Source organism: Amphiura filiformis, chromosome 16 (genome assembly GCF_039555335.1).
Source record: "Amphiura filiformis chromosome 16, Afil_fr2py, whole genome shotgun sequence".
NCBI classification, from domain to species: Eukaryota; Metazoa; Echinodermata; class Ophiuroidea; order Amphilepidida; family Amphiuridae; genus Amphiura; species Amphiura filiformis.
In genome coordinates this window covers 32,983,467-32,999,719 of record NC_092643.1, presented here as the reverse complement: position 1 = coordinate 32,999,719, position 16,253 = coordinate 32,983,467, and the positions used below count along the sequence as shown (strand labels likewise).

Sequence of the window (16,253 nt, the reverse complement as noted above, 5' to 3'; positions counted from 1 at the left end):
TGAAAGGGCATGTGATTACTATTTGAATTGAGGGTTTTGATTTTTTTCCTATTTTAATATCAAATCTTTAAAAAAAAACATGGTCTTCTCGTTTTAACCGAGGGGCATGGGATTCATCACTTTTAACTACGTCATTCACGGACGGAGCTGAGGCAACGTCTCTCCGCTCCGTTGATAGTAATACTTTCCTGGTCTTTGTTTCATTTCAAAGTTACAAACAACTAAAGACAAGACAAGACAAAATTTTAAAAAGTGCACTGCTTTCATCGTTTTTCAATTTTTGGCAGCCGTCTGTTTGTATGAGGCGAGGTCCAAAAAAGGAACACTGCAAAATCTAAATGTTTATAGGCCTAATTTGCCATATTTGGAAGAGATACAGTACTTAAAAAGCTAAGGGAACGTTCATAAATACCTGGGGGCTGGAAAATTTTGATATCGGTATGTCAAAACTTTTTGACCCCTACACATGTTAAACTTTTAGAACCACTTTTTTGGATCCTTTTTGTATACACCAAAATATTTTGTACCCCCACACCAAAATCACTAAAAACACGCTTTAGGCCTACTTATGAATTCCAAGGGGTCATAGGTCAAAAACCATAGGTCGCAGAAAAATGTTATGATTGACGTTTTTGTTTTTTACATCCATCTTAGTAAACTGATACACTTTGCAAGATGTATATGTCAATTTTCAAAAAAATTCCCATATAAAAACTTGTTCTTTTGGTCAAAACTGAAAAAAAATATCCAAAAAATGCCATTTTTACCAATAAATTAAATGTATTGAATAAAGCGATGGTTTTTTTGCCTTATTCCAGGGTCCTAAAATAATGGAGAAAATTTGAACATCATTAAAATAATGAAGAGTTTGGTTCCAAAAGGCATTAAGTCCAAAGACTGTTTTGTGGGATTTTTTATTTGAAAATATTGAGTAGCAGTAACCTTGCCACTCTAATAACATTGGCGTAGTAGAATATATAGTTATAACAATTGCAAATCCTTTAACTTCCCATGCGAAGAAGAAAAGGGCATCAAGTGCAATGGCAGCCATTTTAAAACCTTGGATTTGACAATTTTAGGGGACAAATCTATTATTGAAAGAGAATAAGCCAGATGTGCAAACATATCCATTCCAATCGTTAAATGTCATTTAAACTTTAGAATGTAAAAATATTCCAGCAAAATGTTACACAAGGCAGCTATTTAACTAATGCCTTTTGGAAACAAACTCTTGAAATATTGTGTTAGTAAAGAAAGTGAATAGACCTACCTCACTTTAATAGGAATTGGACTAAACTACAAATCAAGTAAATGACTACATTTTATGGCGATGTCGACATTTTAAAGAAAATTAACACAAATTGGCGCTGACTGGAAAATAAAGCTCTTCCCATATCCTGTCGGAAAACCATGTCCATGTAAAATTTAGTTTATTCAAAGCATGCAAAATAGCGGCGTCATCCATTTTTATAGTATTGTAAAACAAATAATAATAACTGAGGCCTAATGATAAAATGAAACGATGGCCACCCCCCCCAAAAAACCCTGTATAATGTGCGCAACCTACAAAGTGAAGAACTTGAAAAAGAACATTTCAGCCCGAGTCACGGGTCAAATAATCGCCAAGTATCTTCTTAACCATTGATTTTCATATATGGGACAGGAATAGAGGTTATCCATGTTCTATAAGCCGCATGTCCTATCAACGACTGCTATACCTTGTTTAGGACATTCTAAAGAAGTACCTGCTGCATGTGCAACCATGACTGTTTCAAAATAGCCCGCCAAAGTCATGCAGGTAACTCCGAGGTCGTGCATTGAATTAGTTTGAATGACGAATACTACGGGAACCAGTGCCTTTTGTTAGAAGTCACACATGGGTGAAGTGGATAACCTCTATTATCAAAAGTCCCGGGGAAAATCTTCAATAGTTTCCCAATTGAAGAGGACATAGATAAATTGAATGAATGAATGAATGGACATGATTATCGATATTGTTACGCAATAGTGGTGTTAGATCCAAAGCTGGAAGCTAGTAGTTGGCAGGTGGAAGGCAAGTCTAATCTGATTGGCTAAATATCGTCAGTAGCTGTCAGTAGGCGTGGTTAGTCAGTTTGACATTTCCCTTGACTTTCCAAGGGAGGATATGTCGGATCTATAAGGACCAACGCCTGACGGCGTTGATTATAGTACTAAATATTGCGTTGGTCCTGTATGGACTATTCAGAGGTGAAGGGACTACATGTATGTGTGCTGGGCATGCTGTTGTGTGTGCATCTTTTTGCATGCATGGGGGTGTGTGCACTCATGCTCCCTTCACCTGTGTACCCTTTTTCCACCCACACCCGACTGAGTGACCGACTCACACCTGCATGCTGATGTGGCAATATCCATTTATGCTTTATATACTGTGCAATATTTTTCATCTTTTATCTTGCATTATTTGAATTTAAATTTGTTGTTTATATATTTTGTATTTGTAATTTTGTAATATTTTGATGTCTTTTAATTAATGTAAAAATTGCTCAATTTGGCCTTAGGGCCACAATGCTTTAAAAAAAAAAAAAATGAATGAAATGAATGAATGAAATAAATAATAGGGGTCCAATTTACCCTGTGTTACACTTCAAGTTCAAAAAGTTTAACTTATATATAAAGTAAGGCCAAATAACAAAAATAACATGTACATATCGTCCCCGCCCTCAACGATTTTTGGAGATTTTCAAATATTTTTGTTATTTTTCCTATTTTCTCCCTTACTTTATTTCTAAAATTGTTGTGATGAAAAGACATGTTCAGAAGTTCTTGGTTATCATTTATAAACACATTGCAAACACTTTCTTCAAGCTAGGGGTAGGGCTTTAGGGAAATAGCAAAAATATCTGGTGGCCTCACCGATTTGATGATGTGTTGACAAACACTGTGCAATTGCAATTTTACACAGAAATGAATGCGGTGGTAAAACTAGAGCGGTTACCGCACCATAGCTGAACCATGGGGATTTGGCAGTACATTGTGGTACATGTATATCACCCCTTAATGACCTTAAATGAATTTTAAAATATTTTAAACATGTTTAGAATGTCATGAGGATCATTGCATTGGTGCATTTTTGGTTAAAATGACCTTTTTTGACCCCTGTGACCCCTTGGATGACCTCTGATGTTAGGAAATAATTTTATTATATTCTTTACTCCTTCCTCTTTCATTTGACATCACTCGGGGGTTCATACCTTCGTGGCATTTAAAGATATGTCCATTTCAGACCAAGTAAGCAAGTAAGTAACATACACTAATATAGGCTGATACCATTTCATGGTTCAGCAAAAATAACACAATATAAATAATAAGGACTCCCTCACAGATTTTTTGAAAAAGTCTGGACGATATACATGTTATTTTTGTTACTTGGCCTAACATGATTCATATTTACAATTTTTCCAAATTGTCCAGTGTAATGTAATGTGTATTGTAAGGACATTTTGTTGTTGTTCCTTGGTAGGTTGTCATAAAAATGTCAATCCACTTGTTGAAAGTACACACCTGGCTCACTAATGTCTGGTTTTAAAATGCAATTTTTTAAAATAAATTATATAAAATGTTAAAATTAGAAAAGAAATTGGGTTGAGGTAGAAGGGTAAATGTAACTTCATTTAATTGACTTGTCATTATTTTTAATTACCTGCAGCTCCATGAAAGTACAACCAGGTTCATTAATGTCATTAAGTTTATGGTATTGTAAATCAGAATTCATGCAAAAAGACTCAAACTTTGCCTAAAAATAAAATGCACACAGCTGTCTACAATTTCATGAAATTACAGTCTACATGTAGACCTGTAAAATGTAATGATCAGAAAAAAAATATTTGGAGGCTAGGTTTTCATTTCAAATATTAATCCATTAAATTGAATTATCACTTTTTACAACTTGATGAAAGTACATGGTGTACTGACATGAAGTTAAACAGTATTAATTTAAAAAAACGTTAATCATGAAAATTGAAAAACGCATATAATAAACATTGTATTAAATGTTGCATAAAATCCTCCATAAAATGCACACCCTATGTCCCTACAATCTCAAAATGTGATAAGATTTCTGTAAATTTTGCAAGTTAAATGGCGCAAAGGTGCATTTAAGTTGTCGGCAAATTGTATGAAATTCGGCAAAGTTGCATACAAATTTCATTACAAAAGATTAAACACTCTGTTTATGAACTAAATGTCATTGCTTAACTTTAAACACAAAGATGTTTAGTTCATAAACAGGGTGTTATTTTCTATTTACAAGCAATACCTTTGATATCCAAATGATCTGTTGTGTCTATCAGTTAGGAACGGCTATGTGTTTAGTTTAGCGTTGAAACTGTTTAGTATTTACCTTGATACCAGTATACCTTGATTGTGTAAATACCAAGAAGAGTTTAAAAAGCGTTATACAAGTAAACAATGTTGAAGTGTGTTTAAAAGTGCACCCCTGATTAGTGATTATGCCTTTATTATCAAAGCGAATTTATGTCCTATCCTGGCAAAGTTGGCCAGCTGATTTGCTCACAAATTGCGCGTGGAGCGAGCACTCCACATTATAAGAGACTCTATTATAATGTGTATCTTTCTTGGAATTTTGTTTAGTTTTTTGCCATAAAATCATGAAATTCTGAGACAAATTTGGAAGAAAAGTAACATGATTCGATACTCGCTTTGATTAGGTATCGTATTTTTCTTATTCCTATTCTGAAATTTGACGCTCCAAGTCGATGTATTTCCGGAGAAATCAGAGAATTCATGCCAATATACCTCCTTTGGTGGCTACCAATTTCTGGAATTCTGGACAGGCTTATCGTAGAGAATTATAGTCTCCTCAACAGCTAGTTTGGTTTCGCGTCATTCACATTGTATGAAAAGAGCGAACCGCAATAACTGCTGAAGAGACTTCAGTTACTATAAAGCTTTAAAAGTCCTTCCGAAATTAGAAGCTGCCCGCGTGGCGCAGTTGGTTAGAGCGTCATATTTTGGTACCAGAGGTCCCCGGTTCAAATCCCGCACCTCCCCAAATTTGCAAAAGTATACAAAAAGTCCCAAAATTTAGTAATTTAGTAAAAATCAGTTTTTTAACGTTTTTTGGGTCAAAAATGGTCAAAATTTGAAGGAAAAGTCCACTTTTCACAAAATCGCCCCTTTTGGAAAAAGTCCACTTTTTCAAAATCAGCACCCCCAAAAAAATCCTGCGTCACGGGCCTGGTTGGACGCAAGACCACTGAGTGTAGGAACATGGAAATTGTGTGAGCTAGATCTGGTACATTGAGTGTTGGTGACAGTGGTTTAAGTGAAAAATTGATAAGTGGAACCCATTGAATAGAAAACATTGAAATCATGTGATTGAGTCAGGATTTGTTTGACTCTATCATGGATTTTCAAAAGTTTGATGGAATCTAAGTGAACCTGATGACCAATATATGTCTAATGATCTGTGGGAGATAAGATGAGGCTATCGTGGATTTTCAAAAGTTTGATGGAATCTACAATCTAAGTGAACCCAACCAATATGTCTTATGATCTGTGGGAGATAAGATGAGGCTATCGTGGATTTTCAAAAGTTTGATGGAATCTACGTGAACCTGACCAATATGATCTCTGGGAGATAAGCTGAGAATGAAACAAGCTTTTTCTCAAAAGCTTGTGTCCCTGTTGCTTGTAGGTTGTAAAAATAAGTGAAATAAAAGTTGGGAAATCAAATGGGAAATCCTTTGTTTTCTGTACCTACTTGACACATAATTCAAATTGGATTTAATTAAAAAGTGGTATAAAGGTATGTCTCATTTCATTTGAACAATAGACATGCAGGTAAGGGACGCACCATTAGATTCTCGTGGAGGGGGGAGGAAGTTTTTGAAAAAATTGTGCATCGAACCATATCTCAATGCAAGCTCTGCAAACATTACAGCTCATCCTGGTGATTGGTCACTTAATGACAGACACGTACTAGATCAGTGCAGGGTTGTAGTTAGCCAAATTTATGTGCGGGCTAAAATTTAGAGAAATTTGTATCAGAATGCCAATTACTTGACAGTAATGGCATTTGACAGCTGTTTTGAGGCCTTATTTCATATTTGTCATTTTAGTGCTGGTCAGCAAGACCTATAATTCCCTTGAGTGCCCGTTGGTCAGGTCAGACCTTCCATAGTCAGACTGATCGAGTACTGGCATAGATTATCAAGAGATAATCTATGGTACTGGTTACTAAGGCTGGCATTTTCGGGCGGGCTCGCGGGTACCCGCCTGAGATTACATTACCCGGGCAGGAAATACCCTGCCCGGGTGCCCGAAATTTAAAAAAAAATGAAAACAAAGTAACAATTTTCATATTAAAAACACAAAACATCATGCAAAATTTTTTTTTTTAGGTCAACCATGAATGATCCTAGCATTTAGATCTATAGGTCCAGGGACACTACAAATCCGGGAAAAAAAAGCAATTTTTTTGTTGTTGCAATTTTGGGTACCCGGTTACCCGCCCGAAAAATGCGGCGGGTACCCGGGCACAAAATTACCAAAAAAATACCAGGCCTACTGGTTACCATGGTTACTGCTGACCACCAAACCCCCTGTCAGTGCATAGACACTGATAATTCTTTTCGCCAGCCCATACGCGGGCTGGTATCTATTTCTGAGATTGGGTTTGTATGCTCAAGAGATTAACTTTATTGGTATTGGTAAGAATTATTTTATTTTACTTTTTGAGGTGGAATGTTTTAAAATTATTGTTATTCGATTTGTAAGGAAAAGTAAGTATGTTTTGCCGTTTCAACGAATGAAAACGCAGTGAGTATTACCAAAGTTATGTTTGAACTAATTATGACTTTAAAAGTTCTAGGTATAGGCCTAAATGTAACAATAATAGTTAATATACAGCATCATATGGTCAGCAGAAGAAAATAACATCACCTATGATGTCATATCAGTGTCCTTGACCAGTGGTCCTTACTCCTTGACCACTGAACAGCGTGATATCATGTTGATAACAGATCTATAGAATCAAAATCTTCATCATATCACAGATTCTCAACAATCTGTGATCATATGGACCATATTGATGTGAAAGTAGTTATCTATCATATCCTGTGTCGTTTTATGGATAAAAATGACTCAAAATGTTATTGATGAAATGGTTGCTATCATAAACATCAGTTTTGTCTTTTCAACGGGAAAAATCCGATGCAAAATAAAGTTTTTAGGGCCTAGCTATACTATGGGCATAATTTATGCATGCAGGCCTATACTATTGAACAATGTAACTCATTTGTTATGCACTTATATAGATAAATAAATTGTCTTACTTTATTAACTTAATAACTTCTTTATTATAAATAAAATGACACATAACTTATGTGAAGTCACTTTCTATCTTTTTTATTTGATTCATAAAATTACATTCAACAAAATGATTGAAGAGAAAACACACAAGGCACTAGGCAGACTGTTATAGAATGGAATACATGAATAGGTAAGATGCCATGTCCATAGCTTCGCAGAAGTTTCCGACTAGCAATCAACATGATCAGCACATTCAGAAAAACCCAGTTTAAGAGTGAAGATTATATATAGTGAGTAATCAGTCCTTTATAAATGTGCTGGCCACTATCTATTATAATATAGTAGGCTTAAACTATATACATTGCGAATTAATATCAAGTTATTTTAAAATAAAATGTACATGTAAGTTAACTCAAACCGGCAGTGTATTTGTGACGCTTGTATATCGAAAGCAGTGAAATCGGTAAGCGAAGATATGGAGTTCGTAGGTTGTGGTATTACAAAATGGGAAATTGAGATATCGTGGGGAAAAAGCTGAAAAGACAAAAAAAACAACAAAAAAACAGACCAGAACATTTTGGAGTAATGAATTAAAGAGTTGACATGAGATTAGGAATTAATGTTTTCTGCTGTTTCAGTGTACATGTTCTCATCATTGATGGTTTGGTGGACTGTCATGTAACATGGATGTAAGCGTGATCCTAAAAATGCCTTTCACATTGACCAAAACGAATTACAAGACTTCTTCTACATTGAGGCTGGCTTTCCCTTTTAAAGGGAATTTTTATTTCAGGGTCTATGATCAATGTCAATTTGAAAAGACACTTAACCTTGACCGATTTCATGCATCAGGTGTAGCGTTCGTGATCAGTATCTCTAAGTTATGTATAGAATACCTACATGTAGGGATTTATATCATCACACCACCAAAACCATCCGACTACAATGGCTACAAAGTCCATTCTTATCAAATATTTGTAGTGTTTGGAGTAAAGATTGTATAATATTTGTGTGTGCTTGTCTGAACAAATGATAAATTACATCTATATAAATCAAAGGAAGTCGCTAAATCTTGTCCAGAAGCAGGCTCCGAGATGCTTTCACTTTCAGCTCTGATTTATTCGTACATTGATCGGGTACATATTGCCATTAAACCATCTGACGTTCATTTTTGCAAAACTATTCAATCACTATGGAAATAACAAAAAAATTGGTCGGTTGCTAGGCCGTTGAGGTCAATAACCTTATGGGTCAGGTCATGACAGCAAACGCGTCAAGGGTGCATGCCACTAAATCCGCGTGTGAAGCGGTTTCCGGTAAAAGTTTATCACGACTATAGTCCCAACTTTGCATAAAAAATGTGCAAAATCGGTACAATATTAACAATTTTAGTGTTGCAAATCGTGTTTTGCTAGAACTTGTGAATGTGATCTCTACTAATTTGAACAGAAGGGTGTAAGCAGGTAAAAGCGGGGTCATTGGGTGACAGATTTACAAACAAATTCCACTTTTCAGAGGGAATGTTAAAATGTAGCCAACAGAGTCGTTCAACTGTTCAGTATAGCCCGAGAAGATTAAATGTTAGGGGTGGGTGGGTGAGCCCACTTTAGTGGAAGTTGAAAGTCCACATTTTGGAAATTCTTCGGCCCCGCAAATAAATCCTGGCTGTAATGTAGGTCTAACTATTAACAACGCGGGCTCGCTTAAAATAGTTTGCTGCAACTTTTAAACATGTTGCTTACAGCTTCTTTAATATGACAGGAGCTAACATGTGATTATCAAGCTAACATGATCATTACTATACTGGATGAATAATCTACATCAAGACACCATGATTATCATCACCGTTTACCATGTTTACTAACTACTCCCGTTTACTAACCGCTCCCGTTTACTCAACTAGCGGGGACCCGCGCGAAGCGCGGGTCTCCCGCTAGTTTTTAAATAAATACATCTCCTAGAGGTATTGCTTTTAGGGGTCGGTCACCCACCTTTGCACAGTATTTTTTTGTGGGACCTCAGAGCACATCGGACATATCGAATTGAATTCTGAATATGAAGAATGTCCTTCTGATATATCAAATAATTTTAATTTTTTGAAATTCAGGATATGATACAAATTTTATGGCAAATTGTTAAATTATTGATAAGTAAAATTTATAAATCTAGTGATATTTACTTAAAAGTGTATGTAGCTGATGGGTGGAAAAGCCGACGGTCATTTGGAAATTTTTCGTATTAAAGATACACATTTTTTCAAAAAAAAACCCCTAAAAAATTCAGGTCTTTTGGTGAAAAAAATGTATATCTTCAATACGAAAGGTCAAAATTTTCAAATGATGGTCGACTGGTCGTGGCTTTTCCTCCCAGCTACATACACTTTGAAGTACATATCATTAGATTTATAAATATTACTTTGAGGACTGTTAAATATGAAAAATAAATTTAAAAACAAAATCGTCATAAAATGTGTATTATATCGCCAATAATTTCAAAAAGTCAAAAATTATTTGATATCAGATACAGAAGGACATTCCTTGTATTCAGAATGTAATTCGATATGTCTGATGTGCTCTCAAGCCCCACCAAAAATACCGCAATGGTGGGTGACCGACCCCTTAAATCACACAATGGATGAGTGTGAAATTATTCACCTCAAGAGTTGCCACAGAGTACCGGTACAATATATTCAAACAACCGAGTTATGAAATTATTTCTAAGTTCCACATGCCTTCTGCCTCTTAATACATTAGGGACCATTCACAAACACTTGTAAGGGGGGCCTGATGCAAAACAAATTCATCATGAAAAATTTTTGGGCCCCCCCTTTACAGACCTCAACAATTACAAAGCCCCCCCTTTTGACATGAAAATTATGGGTCAACCCCATAGAAAAGCATATAAACTCAATTTTCCCAGGAAAGTTTGTGGTCATTTTTTTCAGGCCCCCCCCTTAGGAGGGTCAAAAAAATTCAGTATTCAGGGGGGTAGTGTCAGACCTGCATTGAGAAAGGAGACACATTTGCAGGTATCTGTTGTGACATTGATTGCTACCAGTTCACTAAGCCTCACGAGCGTAACCCAGCTGTTTGTAATTAACATAATTATCATATTCATTCCATTAATTATTTTTGGCATTGTTTTAAAACATAATTGCAAATTATGTAAACAATGGCCCTAAATATTGATTTTAATTGTATAGATAAAATCAATACATGATGATAGGGAATCATGTGTATATGTAGTTGGTTTCTGCAAATGATAGGGGATCATAGTTGCAGTGGCGGCACCAGGAATTTTTTTTTGGGGGGGGCATTGAGGGGAAAAGTGAATTTCAGGGGGGTCAAAATCAAAAGTGAAAATCAAAAAAGCAAAAAGTGAAATTTTTTGCAATGTTGGGTTTTTACTGGGGCGGCAACAGGGGGGGGGGGTGTAAGAGTTCTGGCTGGGGGGAAAATCTGTTTAGTTGGTTTCCTGCACATAATGGTAGAGGACCAAGTGTAGTAAAGTTGCTGGGTGGGCGCTTATAGGGTTTGGGCAGTAAATGGAATAAGTACAATGTACTGCAAGTCACTTAATGCCATGTGGCATCAAGGGCATGCTAATTACAAAGTCCATGGTTGAATGCATTTCAACCTATACTGATACACTAGGATCCACAACATGCTCATCTATCAGGGCACAGTTCTTTAACCCCAATACATTTGCACATTCATTGGTTGACCTTTGAAAATTTGGGTATAAAAACTCATACTCTGCAACATGAGGTCAAATTTTGCACTATGATCGTTTAATTGAGGTTATTGCACTATGCCATTGGGATGAGGCCATTGTGGTCCATAGTGATAGGCCTTCATTGTAGCTGTGTAAATCTGCGGTGTGCACATGTGTATTTTTTGCAGATTGAGTAATGAGACCGAGGGGTAGGCTTGTCAACTGTCGAAGTCGTTCTTTCAGTCGCACCAGAAGAGCTATACACTCAATTTGACACGAACAACTAAGAATTATTGCACCTGCAGAGGAAATAGTGGTTTTCTAGAAACAATACTGACTGAAAATGGCTGGTGAGTATATGATGCAATTCTGTTTGTGTATTTGCAATATTTCCAGATAACATGCCAAGTTTCTATTGCTACAACATGTAGTCAGATAGAAGAAGAGTATAGCTCAGCATACACAAGTTTTACAGAAAAAAGTTTAAATGTCCGGTTATATAATAGTGTACATTCAAAAAGGGTATTAATTTATCAACAACAAAAAATCAGTTGCTGAAAAAATCATCATAAAATGTTGATGTAGTATTTTTTCATATTTTGTTTTTTAATGTTTTCATGACCTTTATATAACCCAATATTTAAATTAAAGTGTTTTGATTCATTTATAACAGATTAACATGTAATATTTTATCACATGAATGATCAGAAAATGGCCCTACATTATAATTATTAATATTTCAAGGGGTGGAGAGCCAGCATTGGTTATTATCTCCACTACTTGAAGGGCATTTTATTTAAAGATTGATAGTAATATATATATTTAGTCCACCAATTTAAAAAAAAAAATTTTAGACAAATTTGGATTTCGGACATGCTTCTAAGTTCAGGTTTTGAGATACATGTATAACTTTCAGTTTACAGTTACCAGACTTTGTTAAAAAAAGATTCAAGGTGAAGATTTGAAGATTAAATACTGATAGTGATAGTGTGTCCATTATCTTTATGTGGAGTGGACCTACACTTATGTAACTAATCAACTGTGTCTTATTTCAGTCAGTTGATGGTATTGTGTTTAGGTCTCAAAGCTCGCGCGCGCATTTGTAAAATCGTGAGATTCGGGAAAAAAGAAATGCAGAATTTTTTTTATTTCAAAAAAATTCTTTTATAGTTTTTCCAGAAAAATCCGCGAAAATCAGAATTTTTTCTCCAAATACCATGAAAAAAGTCGGGAATAAAAAATGAAAATAAAATCGCATTTCGCATTTGTTTTCAAACCACTCGTGAGCTGTTATTTTTTTTTGACCTTATAAGTTGTTTTTTTCTATACACCCACTTTTTATACACCCAATCATCTACATGTACAGTGAGTACTGCTGTTATTTAGAATAGAATGACTATAGATGATTTGGTTCAGGTCAACTGCATCAATGCATGCACTGTTTTATTTCTGACAGAACAATGCACAATCCCGATTTTAAGTGGGAAGTAATTTGAACACCAGCAATATCATCCATTCTTTATACATAAACACCACAAAGGATTTGTTTTAATTGCCTTAATACATTTTGTAGGCCCTAATACTTAAACTCCCAACCCTTAGTACCCACGAATTAGTACTCCCCCAAAAAAAAAAACCTGCAAAAATTAAATAAAATTCGATATCAATTAGCATGTAAATGGCAAGATTCAATCTATGATCTATGCATTGACAAATAAAACAGCTGTTGGTCCATTGAATATTAATGATTTAAAAAAAAAATATATATTTGTGTGTTGTGTGTTTCTGGTTGACCAACCCCTACTCATACCATGCTAATCAAAATGGGGGGGGTGAGAATGTAACATTTTTCCTGCGATTTGTATTTTGTGCCCCAAAGTGGATATTTTTTTAAATGTTATTATTTTTACCAGGGATGAGAGCCAAGTAGGGGGGGGGGGCCACCACCACAATTATGTAATTAACCTGTGAAAAGTTTCCATCACCAAGTGTATTTCACTCTAATCATTGAAGTACATTCTCTTTCAGAAAAATCGGAAGCAGTGCGTGAGGACATGACAAAGTTCTGGAAGGAACATGCCAAGGATGCTTCCCTGGATGAGATGATGTTAATGAGTGGTGCCAGTGCTATTGATAAGAAGGAGAGACCGGAAGTATTGGCACTGCTCCCTGATATTGGTGGCAAGAAAGTCTTGGAACTTGGTGCAGGCATTGGGTATGTTTTTAGATCAAAGGGACAATTAAAACTAATGTTCCACAACTTAAGGTCAGATCTTGTGATATATGATTGCAAAATTTGCATTAGATGAAAAAATAATGCATTCACTAATATAGGCAAAGTCCCTGTGCTTTATATGCTGAGAATTCTTGCATATTTTTGAGGGCCCTAACAAATCACACCAGCAATATATTGCTTGCCTTTGTGTTACGCAATAGCGCATTGAGTTGCTTTACCGTAAGAATATGCGGTGTGCGTAGCAATTTTGTCTCTCGTATTCGATGGAATGATTGTCCCTCATTAATGGGTGATACTGGGACTTCACTTTGCCTATTTTTGCAGGCTGGGAAATAAGTGGGGGCCAGGGGCCATTTAACCCCTGGTTCATTGAAAAAAGCCTAAAACCCCGTGAACCAGGGGCTATTTTTTTCTTCACAAAGTAGACCCTGGTCCGGTGCTTCTTATTTCCCAGCCTGTTGATTGATCTGTATCAACATGTAGTTTATGTATGGTTGTCTAAATGAAGTTTTGAACTATGCCATTGAGGATGAGGCCATTATGGTCCAGTTGGTACACATGTGATGGATCACTTTATTGCATTGCTTGTTTTTGCCAGGATTCGGCTGTTCCACCTTGCACCCTCTGACACCAAGGGGACACTCACTATTGCACTTAATTGGGGAAATCGCAATACAAAAATGAATCCCTGTTATTTGTTTGTTTGTTTTATTTCTTCTTAATCAGTTGAAAACACAATTAATCATCTGTTCTTCCTTGAGGCCCAGGGAAACAATTCAAAAAGGTTGATTTCTTACCATTGGAATAAACTCTGAATAATTACAAAAGAAAAGGCAATGGGTATTTTCTATGTGGAGAAAATTGCCTGGAACTGAAAGGCCCTGAAGGGATTTCGTGAGGGTGTCCCTTTGACAGACGTAAGAAATAGGTAAGGGCAATAGATGGAATAGCCCGGACTGAAAGAATAGAGGCCGTCAGCGTGACGTCATATGCCGCCACCTTGTGGGTACACGCTGTGATGGTCGTTCAATCTCCATGCGTGAGCAGCAAAATCACCGCCGCGTTGAGGCGTGATAACAGCTGCGTGGCAAGCTGTGCCCTGTGCGTAGTGTCCGACGCATGAACACACAGATCATTTGTACCCACAAGATGGCGAAAGGCTGATGGCCTCTATAACATAAGTTTTTCCTCCCTTTGTTTCTATTTGGCTAAAATAATTCTTTCTTCGTCTTTGTTGTACCTGATGATTTAAAATATCTCATTTTCAGACGCTTCACAGGTGAATTGGCCCAGGAGGCCTCACATGTAACCGCTGTAGATTTTATGGAACAGTTCATCAGTAAAAATAAAGAGCAACATGGTCATCTGGGCAATATTGACTTCCGTCAGGCTGATGTCACCACACTGGAATTGCCTAAAAATAGGTTGGTAGATTTAGTGATTTTCATTCCTATAATTGCCCTACAACTATGGTTTGGTTTACTGATACTCCAAATACCGGAAAAATAAATAAATAAAACTTGAACAAAGGTTTCAATTGAAGGTCACATTCTGCAAAATGAAAGTAGCATGAATTTTTATATGAGGAAAGTATTGGTAATAATGATGAGCATCATATATGTGACACGATCAAGGGAAATGAGTCGGATGTCGCTAATATTGATTTTGAGATATTGGCAAAGAAAGTGTTAAAATTCTTTTGTTTTATATTGTTTTCAGCGATTGATAAATTGATGTAACTTCACAAAGAAAAGTCGTATCAACATGGGGTTTTCAGTTTCTGAAAGCTCTAAATGGCCTCTTTAGAAATATGTATAAAACTCATTTTCGACCAGGGCCGACATGTGACTCATTCCCCTTGATCATGTCACATATATTTAGCTCATTAACTAAATTGATTTATTGGTAAAACTAAAGCAATAAAATTTATGTTCAAAGAAATTATAAATCAATGTATCATCAATGAATGGCTAAATTTCCTCAAACAAATGCATATTATTATGTGCTCTGTGTTAACTAATTTCAAGAAAATGCAAGATTTGGGGATCTTATAACTTCACAGTACTTAGAAGCTTAAGGAAAGTAACACATTGCTGTTGTGGTGAAATTTTTCCACAAGAACAGAAACGACACTGTGGCGGCTCAAACTTGATCATACTGTCAAGCACTCACTAACTCCTTACTGATTGAGCTGACTTAGTTCTTACTTTGGACGGCTTACGACCACACTTTACAATCCATGTGTCAATAATTGACCAGCTCGTAATCGGCGGGAATTGTTAGGCTTTTACCTACGCCGAAAACAAAGAGTGCAATAGTAGAACTGTCTGATCTATATTGTCCGAGTTAAATAAAGTATAGACAAAGTATAGACAAAGTATGGGACTTAAATTAATAATTTGTGTTACTTCTGTCAAGTTTCCACGGACAGTTCTTCAAATCAAATATATTGATATTAATCTGTGATGTTATAAGGCCCGCCGATTACGAGCTGATCAAAGTATAGCTTGAAATTACCTGGGTCTACCCTTACAAAACTTTGGGAGCCAATCCTGTTTGCCCTGGTTATATCACTTGCAGGCAGATTAGGGTTCTGTGCCAGTATAGAGCTGCATTTATAAATGATGCTAAATGGTTTTAAGGTGTGTGTTGCACAGTGTCATCGCCCCGATATCTTCATGGCAGAAATCGCCATGCATATGGTAGGTTGAATCCACAGCCACGCATGGCCATTTTGTTCCGACCTTTGACACGCATAATGAGCCGAGGGACATCCGAGTAAGGCTACTGACAATAGCCTGGTAATCAACCTCTCTGTGTGTGAGTGAGCATGTATACGCCATGATGAGGTCAATGGTCATCTGCTTTGGCCACGAGTGAGTGGAGCTAGCCTACGCTGCCCTATAGTTCGGCACATATAAAATCGGTTTTTGAGTTCAAGACGCAAGCTTCTTTCTCAAGACGCAAGCTAGCAACTATCATATCCGTT

General features: G+C 36.3%; 1 protein-coding gene across 2 annotated transcripts in view; it reads left to right on the top strand.

The window, feature by feature from the left end:
• The window catches only part of LOC140135885 (uncharacterized), a 52,310-nt gene that overhangs the window by 13,008 nt on the left and 23,049 nt on the right, over nt 1–16,253 (top strand). For both annotated transcript variants that reach the window (XM_072157546.1, XM_072157547.1), the window contains exons 2-4: nt 11,217–11,378; nt 13,057–13,243; nt 14,533–14,688. In XM_072157546.1, coding sequence (XP_072013647.1) covers nt 11,372–11,378; nt 13,057–13,243; nt 14,533–14,688 — 350 coding nt within the window. In that variant the 5' untranslated portion in view covers nt 11,217–11,371. The remainder of the gene's footprint in view (nt 1–11,216; nt 11,379–13,056; nt 13,244–14,532; nt 14,689–16,253) is intronic.